General features: G+C 44.0%; 1 protein-coding gene across 1 annotated transcript in view; it reads right to left on the bottom strand.

The window, feature by feature from the left end:
- Nucleotides 1-4995: 4995 nt before the first annotated feature.
- Nucleotides 4996-16695, bottom strand: part of SNAPC5 (small nuclear RNA activating complex polypeptide 5) — a 71618-nt gene continuing 59918 nt past the window's right edge. The window contains exon 3 of the mRNA XM_085644618.1: nt 4996-6045. Coding sequence (XP_085500744.1) covers nt 5917-6045 — 129 coding nt within the window. The 3' untranslated portion in view covers nt 4996-5916. The remainder of the gene's footprint in view (nt 6046-16695) is intronic.

Genomic DNA, 16695 nt, shown 5'->3' with positions numbered 1-16695 from the left:
ATGCTCGATATAACCGCAGATTGCTCCCCTTGTGAATAATCAGCCGGCAACAGACCTGATCCGGAAAACTTTCAGAACAGTTCTTGGGCGTCGCTAGGTAATTTCATACTGCTCTGCACTGCCATTCTGCTCTGGAAGTGATGATTGGAAGTGCATATAAGCGCCACCCATGCGCACTGACATCAATTGCTTTCTAGACTGTCCATCCCCTCAGATGCGAAGTTCATCAGAAAATTGGTATGACCAATTTGCAGATTTCTAGACTGGGACCTTTGAAAATGGAAAGGAGTCCAGATGACAGAACAGGAGGTGGTAAGGGCGGTGAGGAATCCGATTAGACAGAATATCCATCAGAAATATTGTGACCAAAAGGTAAGTAAGTTGTTCTTCTGAAGGATATTTCTAACTGTAGAATAGATAACAATGCAGTTCCTCTCAAGGTGGCGGGTCTGAACTGGCCAAAACCAAAAAGTCCTGCATGACTGAGAGGGCAAAATGCCCCACTAAATGAACCAGGCTTTTAAGGCATTAGAGCTTTGTGGTTCTGTGTACTGACGCCCACGTGTCTGCCTAATAGATGAGCAGGACAGGCACCCCATGTGCTAATGCAGAGATAGCCGCTTTGACCCTGGTGGAATGAACCCACAATCCTTATGGGGGCTGCTTTTTCAGCAGTGCGTAGCAAATCTTTTTGCAAAGAACAATCTATCTCGAGGTGTGCCAGTTTTGCACTGCTTTACATTCTTTGCTCTGGAAAACACTTCAGAGAGCTGGTTACCCACATGGTGTTACTTGGTCTGATCGATATAGAAATTCAAGGCTCCTTTAGGATCCAAACTTAACTTTCTCCTCAGAGGGATGAGGGGGAAGCAAAGAACACCAAAAGAGTGATGGCCTGGCTGATGTGAACAGGAGTAACCACTTTCAGAAGAAAAGAAGCCCTGGGTCCAAAAAGCCAACTTATCAGGGAAGGTGCATTTACACAGAGACAAAACTTTGATCGCCTCCAGCTGATGTTATTGCAACGAAAAAGATGGTCTTTAAGATCATAAGTCTCAAGGGACCACTGTGCAACAGCTCAAATGGGATGCACATCAAGTAAGTGAGTTTAAGTCCCACTAAGACATCACAAAGGGCTTCAGTGGAAACAGACATTGTAAACCTTTCATAAACCAGATCTCAACTGGTGATTTAAATACAAAGGCTGATCAGGCAACCACAGGAAGGTTGAAAGAACCGATAAAGTAACCCTTAACAGTGCCCAAGGCAAATCCTTGCATTGCTAGGGACAGAACAAACAGCAAAACATCAGACTACTTTGCCTGTTAAGGGTCAATTTATCAGCACCAATCCAAACAGCTGGTGTTCACTGATTTTGTGGAGGAATTCCTTACTGCTAAGATCATATCAACAACCTCAGTATGCAGGTCGAAGGTCAACTGTCACTGCTCAATCTCCAAGCATAGACATGCAAAATATACAAACCGAAGTGCCACACCATGCCCTGCAACAAAAGATCCTCTTGAAGGGGCAGCGTGATCGGAGGACATATGCTGATGAATAGGAGTCTCGAGTACCAGACTCTACTGGCCCAATCCGGTGCCACTAGGATGACTTGAGCCCAGTCATTCTGGATCTTTTCCCGAATTCAGGACACGAGAGGCAGTAGAAGGAAGACACAGAAAGCCACTCTAGAAAAAAGGTGTTTCCGAGAGATATCTGCCTTGGAAACTACAGTGTGCAGAAGTGCGAACATAGTGCATTCTCGGTGGTGACCAAAAGATCTAGCCTCCACTTTGCTGAAAAACGGCCTGTGTCACCTCCAATACAACTGTCATTCATGATGTGCTAGGCTCCTGTGGCTGAGTTTGTCTGCCCTGGTGTTTAAAGATCCCACCAGATGGTTCACCACTAGACAAATCCCTTGACGGTCCAGCCATTTCTAGGAGGTGCAAAGCCTGTCAGCACAGGATTCAGGACTCCACCCATCCTACATGTAGCAGTTCCACATTGCAGTGATGATGTCCGTGAGCACCTCCATTAGCCTTCCTTTGATGGTGGGCAGAAAGGCCTTAAACGCCAAAGAAATCCCCTCACTCCAATAAGTTGATGTGAGGTCAAGTCTCCACCAGAGGCCTGCGATCTTCACCTCTTCCAGACAGTCTTTCCCAGATTGCCTCTCCAACCCAGCAGCGATGCATCTGTGACCACTGTCTGCTCCGTGTTGGGTAATGAGAGGGCCCTGACACTGATCCAATCGCTGTCCAGCAGCCACCATTGCAGATCTTTTGTAGTGTCCTCAGAAATAAGAACATGATCTGCCATATTTCCCTGGCGTTGTGCCCATTGGGTTTTAGGTCTCAGCCCGTTTGTGCCATCTTCTATGCGTCAACAGCAGGATGCCAGACGCCAACAATCCCAGCAGCCTCAGAGTCATCCACACTGAGATACAGGACAGATGCAGAATCATAGCCCTAATGTCCTTAACTCTCCGTTACAGGCAGCAAGGCACAAAACCATACCACATCCAGAATGGCTGTGATGAAAGGAAGTGTGTGAAGAAGTCAGGTGCAACTTCGGCTCGTGGATAGTGAACTCCAACAATCTTATGTCTGCCTTGAACTACTAGTTGTTGAGGTAGGGAAAGAATGGTACTTCTGATCTCCATGAATGTGCAGAGACAACCACTTTCACAAACACCCGAAGGGCCCTGGTGAGGACAAAGGGGAACACTGCAAAATGAAAATGCTCCCGGCTCACCGCGAATTGCAGGTAGCACCGGTCAGTATTCAAGATGGTGATGTGAAAAGAAGTGTGCTGCAGGTCCAGTGCCACAATCGAGTCTCTAGGGTCCAGTGCAGACAGGACCAGGGTTAGCATGAGTGTTTGGAATTTGTCTTTTCGCGGGAAGGCCTTGAGAGGGTGATGATCCAAAATCAGCTAAGGCTTCTGTCCTTCGGCACATGGAAGAAGCAGGAGTAACAGCGGGTTCTGGCATCAGGAGGAACTGGTTATGTGGTCCCTGTGGGCAAAACGGCACGCACTTCCTTCTGTAAGACAAACGGATCCTTCATCATCCACCCTGATTGAAGGCAGTGGAAGGTGCAGTGGGGCAGAAGGGATTTGCATAGTCCAGACAGACAATTTGAAGGACCCACTTGTGATAGCCTGCCAACTCTGAAGGACATATTGCATCTTGCCTACGTCGGAGTGTCTGTGTGCCAGAAAGTACACACTAAAGAGATTTTGCAGCCGCGGCTGCTGGAGGACAGGGGATTGAGCCACACACTGTCCCTGTGGTCTGACAGCCAAGGCCAAGGAAAGGCTGAAAAGCCTTGTGTGCTGGAAGAGGAGTCTGACAGACAGGGTACCCTATAAGGAACTATCAAGAGTTCGAAACTGCTCATGGAAGTGCCTTGTAGGAGCAGACAGACCCAAGAAACACAAAGTAGCTCTGCCCTCTTTAAAATGGTCGAAGATAGAGTCCGCCTTATCCCCAAAAAGGCGGGAGCTGCCAAACAGCATGTCCATTAAAGATGCACCGATGTCCCCAGAGAAACTGGTCTAATCCATACGCTGCAACAGAGAGCCCCACTGGTGCACATAGCACATTCTAGGCAATCAGTCAGGTCTAGTCCAGAATGTATCACAAAATATGTCACATTGTGGCAGTCCTGAATAGCTTGCATGAGAGATGGTGGAAAGTTGTCTTGAACAGCAGTAACATTTGAATTACCATAACCCAAAGGACATGGGTAGAATGGCCAAGGAGACATCTGGCACTGACAGATTTTAGAACAAGGCCCGTGGAGGAAAATATTATTTTGACAAAAGTCTCTATTCGTTTGGACCCACAGTATGGGGGAGGGGTGGTAGGGAGAGCATTCAAATTGACCCTGCTGGTGGACGCTTGAACCCTCTGGAGTGGGATGAAGAGTTAGGAAGGTTGAGACACTAAGCACAGGGGGATGGAGATGGGCAACCTGCCTATCGATATGTGGCTCTGCAGAGGGCATGGCTAAGGAGCCCAAAAGGGAATTAGTAAATGCCCCATTGAACAGAAACAATGGTTCAGTGGGAGCCTGGCCAGGATGCAAAACTTTGGTCAGAAGATTGGTTGGCAATTATAAGTATTGAGCTCCATTCAGACAAGTCATTTACATACATTCTAAATGTGCTTAACCGAAGAGGATTCTCGCCCTAACCTTCATACGATTCACAACCAACTCTGCTCTCCCGTTTATCCCACACATAAAGCACGCAAAGTGTCCAACTTCCACCTTCACACTTCAAAGAAAGTATGGCACCTCATCCCAACTGAGCATCTAGGAACAGTAGTCCACTTGCTAGTCCTTTCTAGACTATAGTTTGGGGGCATTACCCTGGCTGGAGATTCCATTGCCCATTTACATTTTTTTTGTTTTTTTTTAAAGTGGTCCTACACTCAGCAGTTAGGCCGTCTCACTTAGCCAAAAAGTTCAGCCAAATCACTCCCATTCTCTGGGTCCTACAGAGGCTCCTGATCACAGCAGAAGTGCAATTCAAACTATAAAGCCTGGCCCACAAGGCCATCTACAACACCACCCACCTTACCGGATGTCTCACCAAATGAAGAGGCTCTGACAGTGAGAATTAAACACCGATTTCTGTTAGAAGTGCCAATGCTCAAACCCTACTCTGCCTGCAAACAAACCCTCCTCGGGAGCTGCTACCTCAGCTTGGAACACACTACCAGGAAACATGCAATAGCACATCACTTTACACGATTCCTCACACAGCCTCATACTCAAATCAATTCACCCATCTTCAGAATGCCATCATTCATTTCAATAGGGCTTTTTCTTATGCCTCTTCCTCACTTACTGTTTACAACCCAATTTTTTTATTTAACCTGGAACCTCCTGCAGTTTCATTGTTGGGTATGTCAACACTCTCATGGGGCAGGAAGCGCTATTCAATTATGCAAATAAATATATAAACATACGGAAAAGCAGAGAATGTTTCATGCTTTTTCATTACGAAAGTAGATGGACAGTTTTGGTAGGAAGTATTGGGTGAAATCAATAAGCATGAAACTTTACCATTCTGTGATCCCTTACAATCAAGGTTAAGACTGCTTGGATGGCACAATGTAATGCATTGTAGAGCTGGTCGAACAACTCAGTATTAAGGTAGTGTGGCAAGGGTTACTCTCCATAAGTCATGGAGGGGTAGATGCTCAAAAGTAGAATAATGGATTATATTTTCAAAGCCCCAATATGTCATGTTGAAAGAGAAGCTAATAAGGATGTAATGTAAAACAGCAAAAGACAGGAGGATGCTTAAAACGGAGGCAAGATTCGGGTACAGCTTAAATGGAAGTATATACATTGTTATTAGGCGTGTTGGTCCAATTGGATCAATAAAATGAACCAAGACTACAACTCCCGAAAAGCAATTATTTGTAATGGAAAAGTGGTGTCTCAGAGAGATGGAGCCATCTGGTAACCTTAACCAAAAGACCTTGATTATGTGGTCATGTGAAGTTGAAACATTATTGCATTCTTGGATTAGCAATTAAAAACTGCACCACTAACTTTGGTTTGAAATATGCAGCGGAGTTGCATTACTGCCAGTGACTGAGTAGGTAGTATTTTTCCATAAACTGCAGCTGCAGACCATCAAAGCATATGTGCAAAGCAGATCAGCAAATACGACCATGATGTATAATACTGCCTGGATTTCTTTCCAACACGCATGTAGGCAGTGCACACTTGACCTTGATCCAGTTCTGAAGTCGGATCCCCACGGCACTCAAATTATACCCTTGTTATCTGCATTTCATTAGGGCTCACCCCATCCCAAAAGCAACTCTGTGAAAAATAATTTAACATGTCACTCATTCTTTAGGAAGGATGAATAAGTTCCTAATAATGATCATTTGTCCGTTTGAGAATCTGACTCTTCCTCTTCCATTTCTTCCTCCTCACTTTGGCGGAGACCTAGCGTGCTCAACTGCAATTCTGTCCGATTGATCACAGCCTCGTTGTCCACCTGCACCATTGTCTGTAAAAAAAAATTAAAACAAGAACAGCAGAACATCAGTATCAGTACTCCGAGTTACTCAGCACTCACTGCAGCATGGACCCTTTCTTCATTCGTTTTGCAATACGAGTACGACAGTTTGTATATTTTTGTGCGCTCCAAAGCAAAGCTGAACGTTCACATTATAGTCTCAATCTCAATTCAGGAGGAAAAGACAAGCATTTGTTTAAAGGGCATACATCTGCTATTCAATACGACCTTCCTGCTTGCACTTAGAAGCGGGAAAATAAGGACTTACTTTTAGGGGGTTGTGTTCCAGATTACTGGCATGGGCCGCAGCTCATAAATAAGAACACATGGAGTTCGATATCAATTTGGTTTTGGCTCTCCAAGTGCCAGGCATGTGCGGTAGAGCCTTTTATTTTAGGGCCTGCCTTGCGTCATGGAAGAAACCAACAAACGGAACACTGTGGGGTTGTTCACCCGACTTATAAGTAGCTTGTGCGCTGCACTACAAAAGGATCAGCTACTTTTTATTTATCAGGGGGTTAATATAGTGCTGGCTTGGCTCAAAGGCATTACAGAGCTTTTCAAGACAGCAGGAAGTTCTGGTTAACATCTTAAAACTTATAATAGCAACAGAAAAACAAGATAAAGACATACCATACCAACTGAGACATTACAGGGAAGAATGTAGTTGGGAAACATCATTGGTAATCAGTAGTAAGAAACCACTAGAGCAGAGTAAACAAACATTTCTTAACACAAGGGACAGGTCAAGTCAATATTTTAGATACACAGTGATTCCTCTTTAACCAAAGTGTCTCTCAAATAGGAGGATTTGAAGTTCCATTTTGAATGTGAGCAGACAAGACATTGAGCTAAAGGCTGGTGGAAGGTAGTTACAAAGCCGTGTTGCATCACCAGAGAAAGCATCTCATCTAGCGTTCTTGGCTAGGATTTCTAGGTCATTTATTTATAGCATTTATAAAGTGCACTGTGCCCAGACTTGTATCCTAGCGCTGAGCAAGGAACTGTTTAGAGGAGAGAAGGACAGGGACATATACTAATGCAGGGACATATATTAATGCAAGCAACTACTGTTTTGGGAACAACAAGTCTTCAGGGCTTTCCTGAATTCCAACAGATCTGTGGGCGGGAGCTTATTTCACCATAGAGCAGCGTTGACCGAAAAGGTTCGTCCACAAAATCAAACCTTTCGGAACCTGTGTTCCTGAATAAGATTAGCGGTAGCAGAATGTAGAGACCTTCCGGGGGCATATATTTTATGTATTTAATTATTTGAGTTTTATATAGCACTTTCGTTGCAGCAATACAGGGCCCTACTTCTGAAAGTCCCTACACACAATGCACATAGACTAAAAGAAGATCCTATGTTCCACTGGAAGCCACTGAAGTTCCCAAAGGGAACTGGATCCGGAGGATCTTCGAGGTCTGTTTAGTGTTAGTTTATCAGCAGCTCTTTGAACTCTTTGCAGTCTCTTGACCAAGTTGTGAAGGGCTCCAAGGAGCAGAGCATTACAATAATCAAGTTGACTTTATAGAACACTCCGTGCAATTAAGGACTTAGCGTCTACAGGTAGCACTGGGAACAGTTTTCTAAGGCCACGAAGCAGTGCTAAACAACCACTAGCCACTTTATTAGCGTGCTTCTCAAGGGACAGATATTAATCAAAGGTAACTCTAAGGTAACGAACAACCTCAGAAGAGCACATCTCCATCTCTGTAGGCAGGGCCAAACATTTGGGGGTAAAGGCATCGTAACCTTTTTCCTGAGCAGCAATTAAGTTAAGGGAATTTACATTCATCCATTTTAAAATGCCCACTAAACAGGTCTGGAATACGTTTACTGCATCCTGCTGATAATTGAGAATAAGGATCTCCCGCAAGTCATCAGCATAGTTAATTACAGAGATGTTGTGCATTTTTATTAACAAAATTAGTGGCTTTCTATAGATGTTAAACAAAACTGGACTGAGCGCCGAGCCCTGCAGCACTCAGTGTTGGATAAATCTGAAGTCTGATTGCCAGGGTAGCATAGCCACCACCTGGCAGCGGTCCTGCAAGTAAGATTTCATCCTAAACGTCAGCAGGAGTGACCCAGTGTTTCTTCGTTGAACTCCTGAGACTTTGAATTCTACTCCTTCCTACCTGGCTCAGAAACTAAGAAGGGCCCTATGAACAATTCATGCAGTCTTAAAATGGGCTCCTGCATCAATGGGTAGGCATTGCAGGGAGCGAAGAATAGGAGCGAAGTGGTCTAATTTCCTGTGGCCTATCAAAGCGGGCAGCAGCATGGAGCACTGCTCTCAGAGGAGCTTGATGCACTTTAGGGCTACCAGAGAGGAGCGAGTTACCATAATCTAGCCTGGAAAGAACGAGTGTCTGGACCACAGGTTTCAAGTCCTGCTCTGGAATTCACGGTCGGAGGCCCCAAAACAGCCTCAGTCATGGCAAACAGCACATGCCGCCAGTGGAGCTTTGCCTTTGGAGGTTCAGATGGTTGTCAAGGGTAAAATCCAACGATTTGGCATTCTCCCCAATGGTCGGATTCCAGTTCAGAGAGAGCGATTCCAGCGTATCTTCGATAGGGAGGTTGTATTTTTTCTGGAGAGCTTAATAGAAGTTCTGTTTTCGTAAGATTGAATTTTTAAGTGGCAGTTGGACATACGTTTTTGAACCAGGTCAAAGGTGGAGCAAAGAAGACAGATGTCTTCAGGGGAAGAAATCTTTAGGTATACATAGGTATCATCTGCATATTGATGGTAAAGGAGTTCAGATTTTCTCAAAATCTCTCCAAGAGGTTCAAGATACAGATTATACATGGCCACATAAACATCCCATCACTGTGGAACTACTTCTGTAATGTTCAAGGTAATCATAATTATAACCGAGGCTAAATTGGTTGAGTGAATGCATAGAATGAAAGTAATGCATAGCAATTTTGTGTCTGCATGGTGAATCTGTTCTCTAAGGACTATGGAACTCACGGGTAACTGAGCAAGCATTATAGCAACAATTGGTGCTTGTCAGGTACCAGATACTACTGTGAGATCATGGAACACCAAGCACCTCTGTTTCAAATGGAGTCTCAACTGCGATGGAGAGCAGTCAACGCTTACTCTTGAAGGGTTGCAAGTGGTATAGTTCATACACAGGAATTACAAAAAAGCAGGGCAAAAGTCAGGAGGACGACTCAGGTGTACAGTGTCCCAAATACTACTTTTTGGAGAGTGCTCTGTTCCCTATACAGGATGACAAAAAGGTGTTCAGTTCTGCCCCAGGACCATAGCTACATGCATTTACAGACACTGCACATGTAACCCCACCTCAGGATGGATTTAAGCTTCCTTCCCACTTGTACCATCCCTTTAATTTTTAACAGTGATCCATTATGGCGCTATCTATGAATGTCTCATCTGAAAAGTAACTTCAGACCAATAAACCTTACTTTACCTAAAACGAAAATCTAAAAGGTGCAGTGATTTTGTGCTTTGAAGCTAAACAAAAGTAAAAGGAACAAATGATGGACGGAATGCTGAACAATGCAAACATTCACCCCCCAGTCACAAAGATCTGGGTTTAATCCATCGTTCTTTGCTCACCACACCACTTTGACCCCGGCCATATGCAATTCAGCCTTGACTCTGTTCCTCATAGGAACAGTCCAGACCGATCTGCCAAGCCAGGTCCTGCCTGGACTGGAAACAAGCATCCTGGGACCAGGTTCGGGACATCACCCATCATCAGCCAGGCTAGCTTGAATCCAGTGGCGCAGTGAGCACAGGACCCACGTCTGGTCATACCCTTCCCACTTAGGGCAACAAAAGCAAAAGGAACAAATAAATGATGGGCGGAATGTTGAACAATGCAAACATTCACCCCCAATCGCAAAGATCTGGGTTTAAACCTTCCTTTACCTAAAAAAACCTCTAAAGGTGCAGTGATTTTGTGCTTTGAAACTAGACCAAGCAAAAACAGCACTAAGCAAACATGCATAAACACAAATGTGGCAGTTTAAAAACAAATGCATCATGCACAATTTGTTTACTCACCAAGCATACTTTAAAATGGATTCTCGAATTCCACACATTTAAAAAATATAGTATCCTTTGCAGCAATTTGAGGGTTGAATTACACACAAAAACATTCCTTTGAATTTATACATGATTATAATAACCTGTTTTTCTAAAATAGGACAGTTCCACATTATAAGTGAGGAATCTTATAAGGATATTGCATTACTTATTGCAATGTCATTTACTGTGACATCATAATTTTCATACATTCGCCCGTTTCAAATACATTTTGCTTTAAATCTGATCCCTCAGAATCAAGCATCCCAATATGTTGTAAGAGCTTACGACCTTTGGTAATAGCCGATAGTCCAAAACATTACAGGATTCTTGATGATTCAACACATCAGTTACCATTTGCTGGGTGTCAGTCCCCCGACTACAGACTGGCGAAGAACATCCAGCACACCGCTTTTCTTCAGGTGTTGGTAGCCAGGCCATTGGCCTCTGTATTTGTGAAAATTATGCCCTCTTCTAGACCACAAGTTGATCCGCCTAAGCAGTTCTGAACCTGTGGGGTTAGCACAAAGGATCTCTTCTTGAACCCATGTGAGATTTGTAAATCAGAACCAGACACACAGAATACAACATCCTGAGCAGAGAGAGAGAGAGAGAGAGAGATGTGCAGCACAGAATAGAAGACTGCTATGTCAATACCTATGCTGTCTGTCATAGCAACCAATCATCTTGAGGCTACATATTTAGTGCCCCTCCCTCCACACCCTGGGGTCCAAGCCCCCCCCCCCCCCCCCCCCCATGTTCACCTCAATTCATTATCACAAGTGAAAGGATCCAGACGTGGTGGCAGACAATATGAATTTACCACAGAGATCAGGTATCCTGCCCAAACTTAAGGGGCAGGTAAATAAATAAATACCCTCACAGCTTCATAATCAGAACACCTACCGTTACTCATGTCATGGCCTGGGCATGGAGTCTGTAGCCACCCATTTTAAAACGCGCACCACCCATCTCCAACAGAGTCCAAAATTATGCTGTAACTTTCGAAACCCATTCTGTGCAAGAAGCATACCACGTACATCACAATGAAAATTGGATGCAGGAAGTCACAATGCTATTGCGTTTGGGACTTGCAATCACACTGAAAATGGGGGGGGGAAAGCCTGATATTCCCCACAGCTGTGTAAGCTCCTACCCCTCTCCAAAGACCAGCCTCAATGTTAAATAGGAAGGCAGTAAAATGAAAGATCAGGAAGTCACTGCTAAGGATGTCCTGGCTGGTGTATGGTTTGTGTTCAATTTCTAGGAAGCGGGCTGCAGTTCAAAACCCATTACACATCTAACAAACTAGTAGTTGAAACTGAATATGAGCCACAAGTAACATTCACTACAGCTAATAGCTAAATGCAAAAGGCTATGTGACGGAGTCCATATTTAAAATGTAGCTTTCTGTAAACTCCGGGGGTTGATCTGCTGAAGTGAAATAAATGCCCTTGGTGGCCTATCAAAGCCACATGTAGTTATTTCAAACACACTACATACAGCAAAAGACAAAGGATGACAAATACACAGAAGAAGCCCTGTTTTAAAGTATCTGGCAGTATCACAAAGCAGATCAGAGGGTTGAAACCATTGCCCAAATCAGAAAGACCGCAAGTCAAATGAAAATACTGTTCCAACGTATCACACACTCGATAGATCCAGAAGCAAAGAATGATCTTCTACACACTGCACTGCAAAAACGTACTAGCTTTCATGGTGGGTAAAATACCAAAGATTAAGGCTGATACCAAAGATAAACCAGTGATCTCCCCTTTGAATCCACCAGTGCCTCCCTATTTCCATGAATCAAACATCTTTTGCAGCCTACATGACACGGAGCCTTGAAAAGATCTGTAAGGTGGCTGGAAGAACTAAAGTGCCAAGCCTTCCTATCAACACTTCCTCAATGGATAAAAGAATTAAATAGATTGGCACAAATGCTAAAGACATAAGTAGATTTATCAACATGTGCTCACAAACTGGGCATAGTCCTGAGGCTCTAAAACGCTACTAGAACAGCATTGGTAAAAACAAAAAAGCAAATTACTTAGGATCTGACAAATTACAATCACCAACCTCCTCTTCCAACATATCACCCCAAAGGGTGAGGTTATGTGCCAACACCAAAAGTTTGTAGGAAGGTATTGAACAAAGGAAAATCGGAGCATAATACACATCTACCCACTTGATACAGTTGTTTATAAAGTTCTTTTCAAAAGACTTGAAAAAGATATTGAGGTCATAGTTACCGCACTTCAGTAATGCCGCTCAGATGAAAGCATTCGGTTATTGGCACCAACACACTACTGAGCAAACCCATCATACTTGATTTCCATCGGGCAGTTCTTAAATTTGTATGAACTTTTTTTTTTGTTTTATTGCTTGTGCTCAATTTTATTTGTTTCTGTTATACCACTGTCCACTTCCACCACAAGGGACGCCCACTTCCACCAGCGGTGCTCTCAGACATCTACCTCACTGCCCAATATGATCCTTGAATAGCCCCAAAGACCAACCCAATTGTGCGCTAAGTCCAAGCTTTGCCAAAACCCAGAATTGTATATGGAGGCCAGCCGACACAGTAGAGTGCAAATACTTTCCAAAGGCAGCAAGGAACACCCCTACTCCCTGAAGGAATAATAATGAATAAATAAAAAGAAAAAAACTTTTTGCATTACACTTCATACTGCATTTATGTGATTTCTAAGAGTAGCAAATAATTGAATATTTCTATTACCAATTTATGGTACTGAATTTAGGATGAACTACCAAAAAAGGACACTGTTCCAAAGGTAATGTGACGAGGAATACCCCGTGCCCATTACCAGAAGTCAAACAAGAAGGAAAACGAGGGAAAGCCCTAGGTATAAATGGGGACCCCCTCATGAAGGAGAAAGCACAAGGCCTTTTCTCCTGTTGCCCTCACACACCCCGAAGGATGTCATGCTTCATCATCGGGCATTTGCTCCTCGTCGGGCCCGGCACTGCAATGCCCAACGGGTCCCCCGAAGGGTCACTTTAGCGGAGATCTTTTTTGGGGAAATGCCGGATGGTGCCTGTGGGTGTGTGGGGTATGGGTCCCTAAGAGGGTGAAAAGGTGCGTGCAAGGTAATATAAAATTTTGGTAGTTCAAGTTATGCTAGAGGAGCATGGACACTGGACCATTATTCGCTCCTCGGTCCCCCTCTCTTTTGTTGGTTTACTGAATTTAGGATAGCAGTCCGAGTTGGTTCCTTGGCAGTGGTTCAGTAAGGGTACTACGCGCTCCAAAGAGGAAAAAAGAATTACAGGCCCCTTCAAACCCTTGGTGTAGTAAAATAGATTCATAATTGGGGTGCAACTGACCCCTCACACCCTTGGGTCCCAGTCACACTGCACTATTGAAACCCAAGCCTTTTTCATATGCATTAACAGTCCAGAAACTTTCGCTCTATACTACAGAGTATGATGTTTTGTTATGTTTTACAATACGTTTGTATTGCATAAATAAAGAATTAACATTAATTCACAGCACAAACCGAACGACCTGAACATTGTTTATGGTGCTTTACTAAAATTAACGTCTTAAGATGGCAATCTAGAGCAGGTATAGGGGAAGTAGCCAGTATGCCATAATCCGTGGGGAAGGGATTGGTACCTCTATAGCAGACACAGGGCTAATAGAATATTAACAGTGGGCAGTGTTTCTTGAAATCATGCATATTCGGTTTCATCTTGAAGGTGAGGAACTTTGACATGGTGTAGGATAAGAATGGAGTTGCATATGCCTTTCATTTCAAACTGAGAAGCATCTTGGTATAGATTTCAGAAAGTGGGTGTGTTTTTGCTATAACTGGTGGTACCTGAATGTGCAGTGCTGGGATAGGTTCTTGCCAGTTGGTCATTGAATAATTGTACACCCTACCGCTCTCAGCCATGTGTGCTGCTGGCCAGAAACTATTTCTGTGCGGTACACCAAAGTGAGAAGTTAAGTCGTGGACACCCCCTGTGGTCTGGGCAGCACAGCACCCATATTTGAACCACACAGAACAGTTCAATCAAGCATGCTGATCAGTGAGCCTCCAGACCCTGCTGAAATCTGTATACTGTCATGCAGTGGCCACCAGGAGTTCTGCCAGCCAAGGTCGAGGGTGTTGCAAGTGTTAACTGTGCTTATTTAAATGTTTCATGTGGGAGCCCAGGGTAACGTACCATCTTTTTGGCTGAAGGAGCTAGGTTAGGAGGCGAGGAACACTGCCTGATGACTAACAATCACAGCTCTCTCAGGGTTTTGACTGTGGGTGGGTGTAAGAAGCAAAATCCTGGGTAATCATGTAGAGTTACACAAAAACTATGAGAGGAGTAATTCTGCATTTAGCTCCATTTTCTTAGAGCATAAATGCCCCTTTGCATCCAAAACTGACGTGAGGATGCATTTTGCACTAAGAAATAGCGTTAAATGCAACATAACATTAATAGCAAGAACGAACAGTCACTCACGCTTGCTAAATCTGCACATAGGGTAGGAAGTTTCCTCAATTTACTCCCAGCATTTAACGCTAATTTCCTATCCAAACTGCATTCCCACACCCAAAATGGATGCGAGAATGCATTTTGTGCCAATGAAATAACGTTAAATGGAACAGAACAAAACAGCAGCGCGGGCAGCCGCTGGCACTTGCTAAATGTGCTCTCCTGGTAAGATTTCACCCCCGCTCCCCAATTACTCCTAACTACACAAGGGGGTGTGTAATTGTGTTATTGTCGGCTATTCTGCTTCAAAGCGTAACGCAGAAATACTTTGATTACCCCAGCGTAATTGAAAATCCACACAGGCCTAGTTTAGACAGTCTTAGAGACCATAGGATAGCAAAGCAGCTGTACAGCTCTTTTCTTTGGAGGGGGGTCTTTCAGGGGAGGCAGCAACTGGCTTTGGCTTTTTTCAGGCAATGCCACCATCTAAGAAGGAGGTACTAGTGTTCAGCCACACTTAATTAAGTCACTTCTTTAATGGTGAAAATTAACTCCCAGTTCCCACGAATGAGTGACAGTAGGGTCCAGCGACTCAAATTAACCACTGTCACCACGGTTTCCTGCTTTTGCTGCTGTGCTTGATTACCCAGGTAGATGCTCCTACCAACTCCAGCTATAATATAAATGAGCTCCACAGAGCTCCACATCCTGTTATATAACATGAATCAAGAGAATAATACTATATCAAACTACCCGAGACCCACATTTAACAGAGGATGAAGGAGATCAGTCTTTGCTTTAATGGCTCAAACACTGAAATACTGATTACAGGTGGCTTTCCCGAGCCCACAACATCGTCTCCATGGCCTGTGAAACTGGGAGTTCTTCCTGCCTATAACCAAAACAATGACAAACCTCGTTGTGTGGTTCAACCAACAGTGCACCTTTGCAAATTAGACATCAGGGGACCGTAAAAAGACCAACTAAAAACATATGGAAGAGCAGAAGGAACCTTCTCAGGAATATAAGAATCACCACATTGAACTAACCAATTACTTGATGCTAACCTTACCGGATTACTGTACCATAATTAGTGTGAGAATGCCCAAACTTCCATAGAAAGTTTAAGATAACAAGCAGCCATTGTTTGAAGCAACAAAAAAGGCCATATCACCCCAGGTTTTAAAGTCTGGTCCAAATAACTGCTTCTAAATAATGGACACCTTTTTCAGAGCATTTGGGTCTTGGGGACCAAAATATTTTGTTAATTCCAAAGGAAATTAATAATGTAAAACCCCAATACTTCCCGTATCATACTGTCATGTGGCAACCCAGTCCATATAGAATTAGGAAAAGCACAGGGGCAGACCAAGTAGAGTATTGTGGTCATTAGAGCTCTTGAGGCTTTGAAGCAGAGTAAAGACCCTGTTAAGGGAGTGGTTTTTAAAACTGTGCTGCTACAACTGCAACCCTAAAGTATGCACATGTGTTTATTTCTTCTCCTCACCACAGACTTGGCTTTGGGCCTCTTGCTTCAATCCATCAGAACTCTGCCCCAATTGCAAGGTTTACCACTCTTGCTTACGAAACAGCAACACAGCTGCAGCACAGCACAGCTATCTGGCTTTTTCATAGGACAATCCAGCTTCCTCAGCACTGGTTCTTGCTGGCATTATATACTCACGAACAAGTGAATCTGTGGACACATGTCTTTCTCCATTTCTTGCAATTCCTAGGTTTTCTGTCTGCCTGTGCTCATCTCTAATGCTTCGGTTCCTGTGCCCAGATGTTCTTCAATGCCAACAGTTCTTAATGAAGTCTTTGTAGGATACCCTACTGGGGGAGAGGCAGGGATTCCCCTCTTCACAAGAGAGTCTCGATTTAGGGAGAGGACTTCATTCCATGAAGGTCATTGGTGTATCTTAACAAGCACCACTGTGTTCGGATTTCTTAAGATGATTAGACCAGATCCAGCCACCTACTTATCATTATATTAGTTCCTTCCAATGTCACCTGTACTCTAGAAAGCGAACCTCCAATGAGCTGCCAACTCCACTATCATGATTTCCAAAGCTGCACCCGCCCCCCACCCCACCCTACCCGCCTCGCAGCACACAGC

This window comes from Triturus cristatus, chromosome 3_1 (assembly GCF_964204655.1).
Source record: "Triturus cristatus chromosome 3_1, aTriCri1.1, whole genome shotgun sequence".
Classification (NCBI taxonomy): Eukaryota; Metazoa; Chordata; class Amphibia; order Caudata; family Salamandridae; genus Triturus; species Triturus cristatus.
The sequence above is the reverse complement of the archived record's forward strand: the minus strand, read 5'-3'. Positions and strand labels throughout refer to the sequence as shown.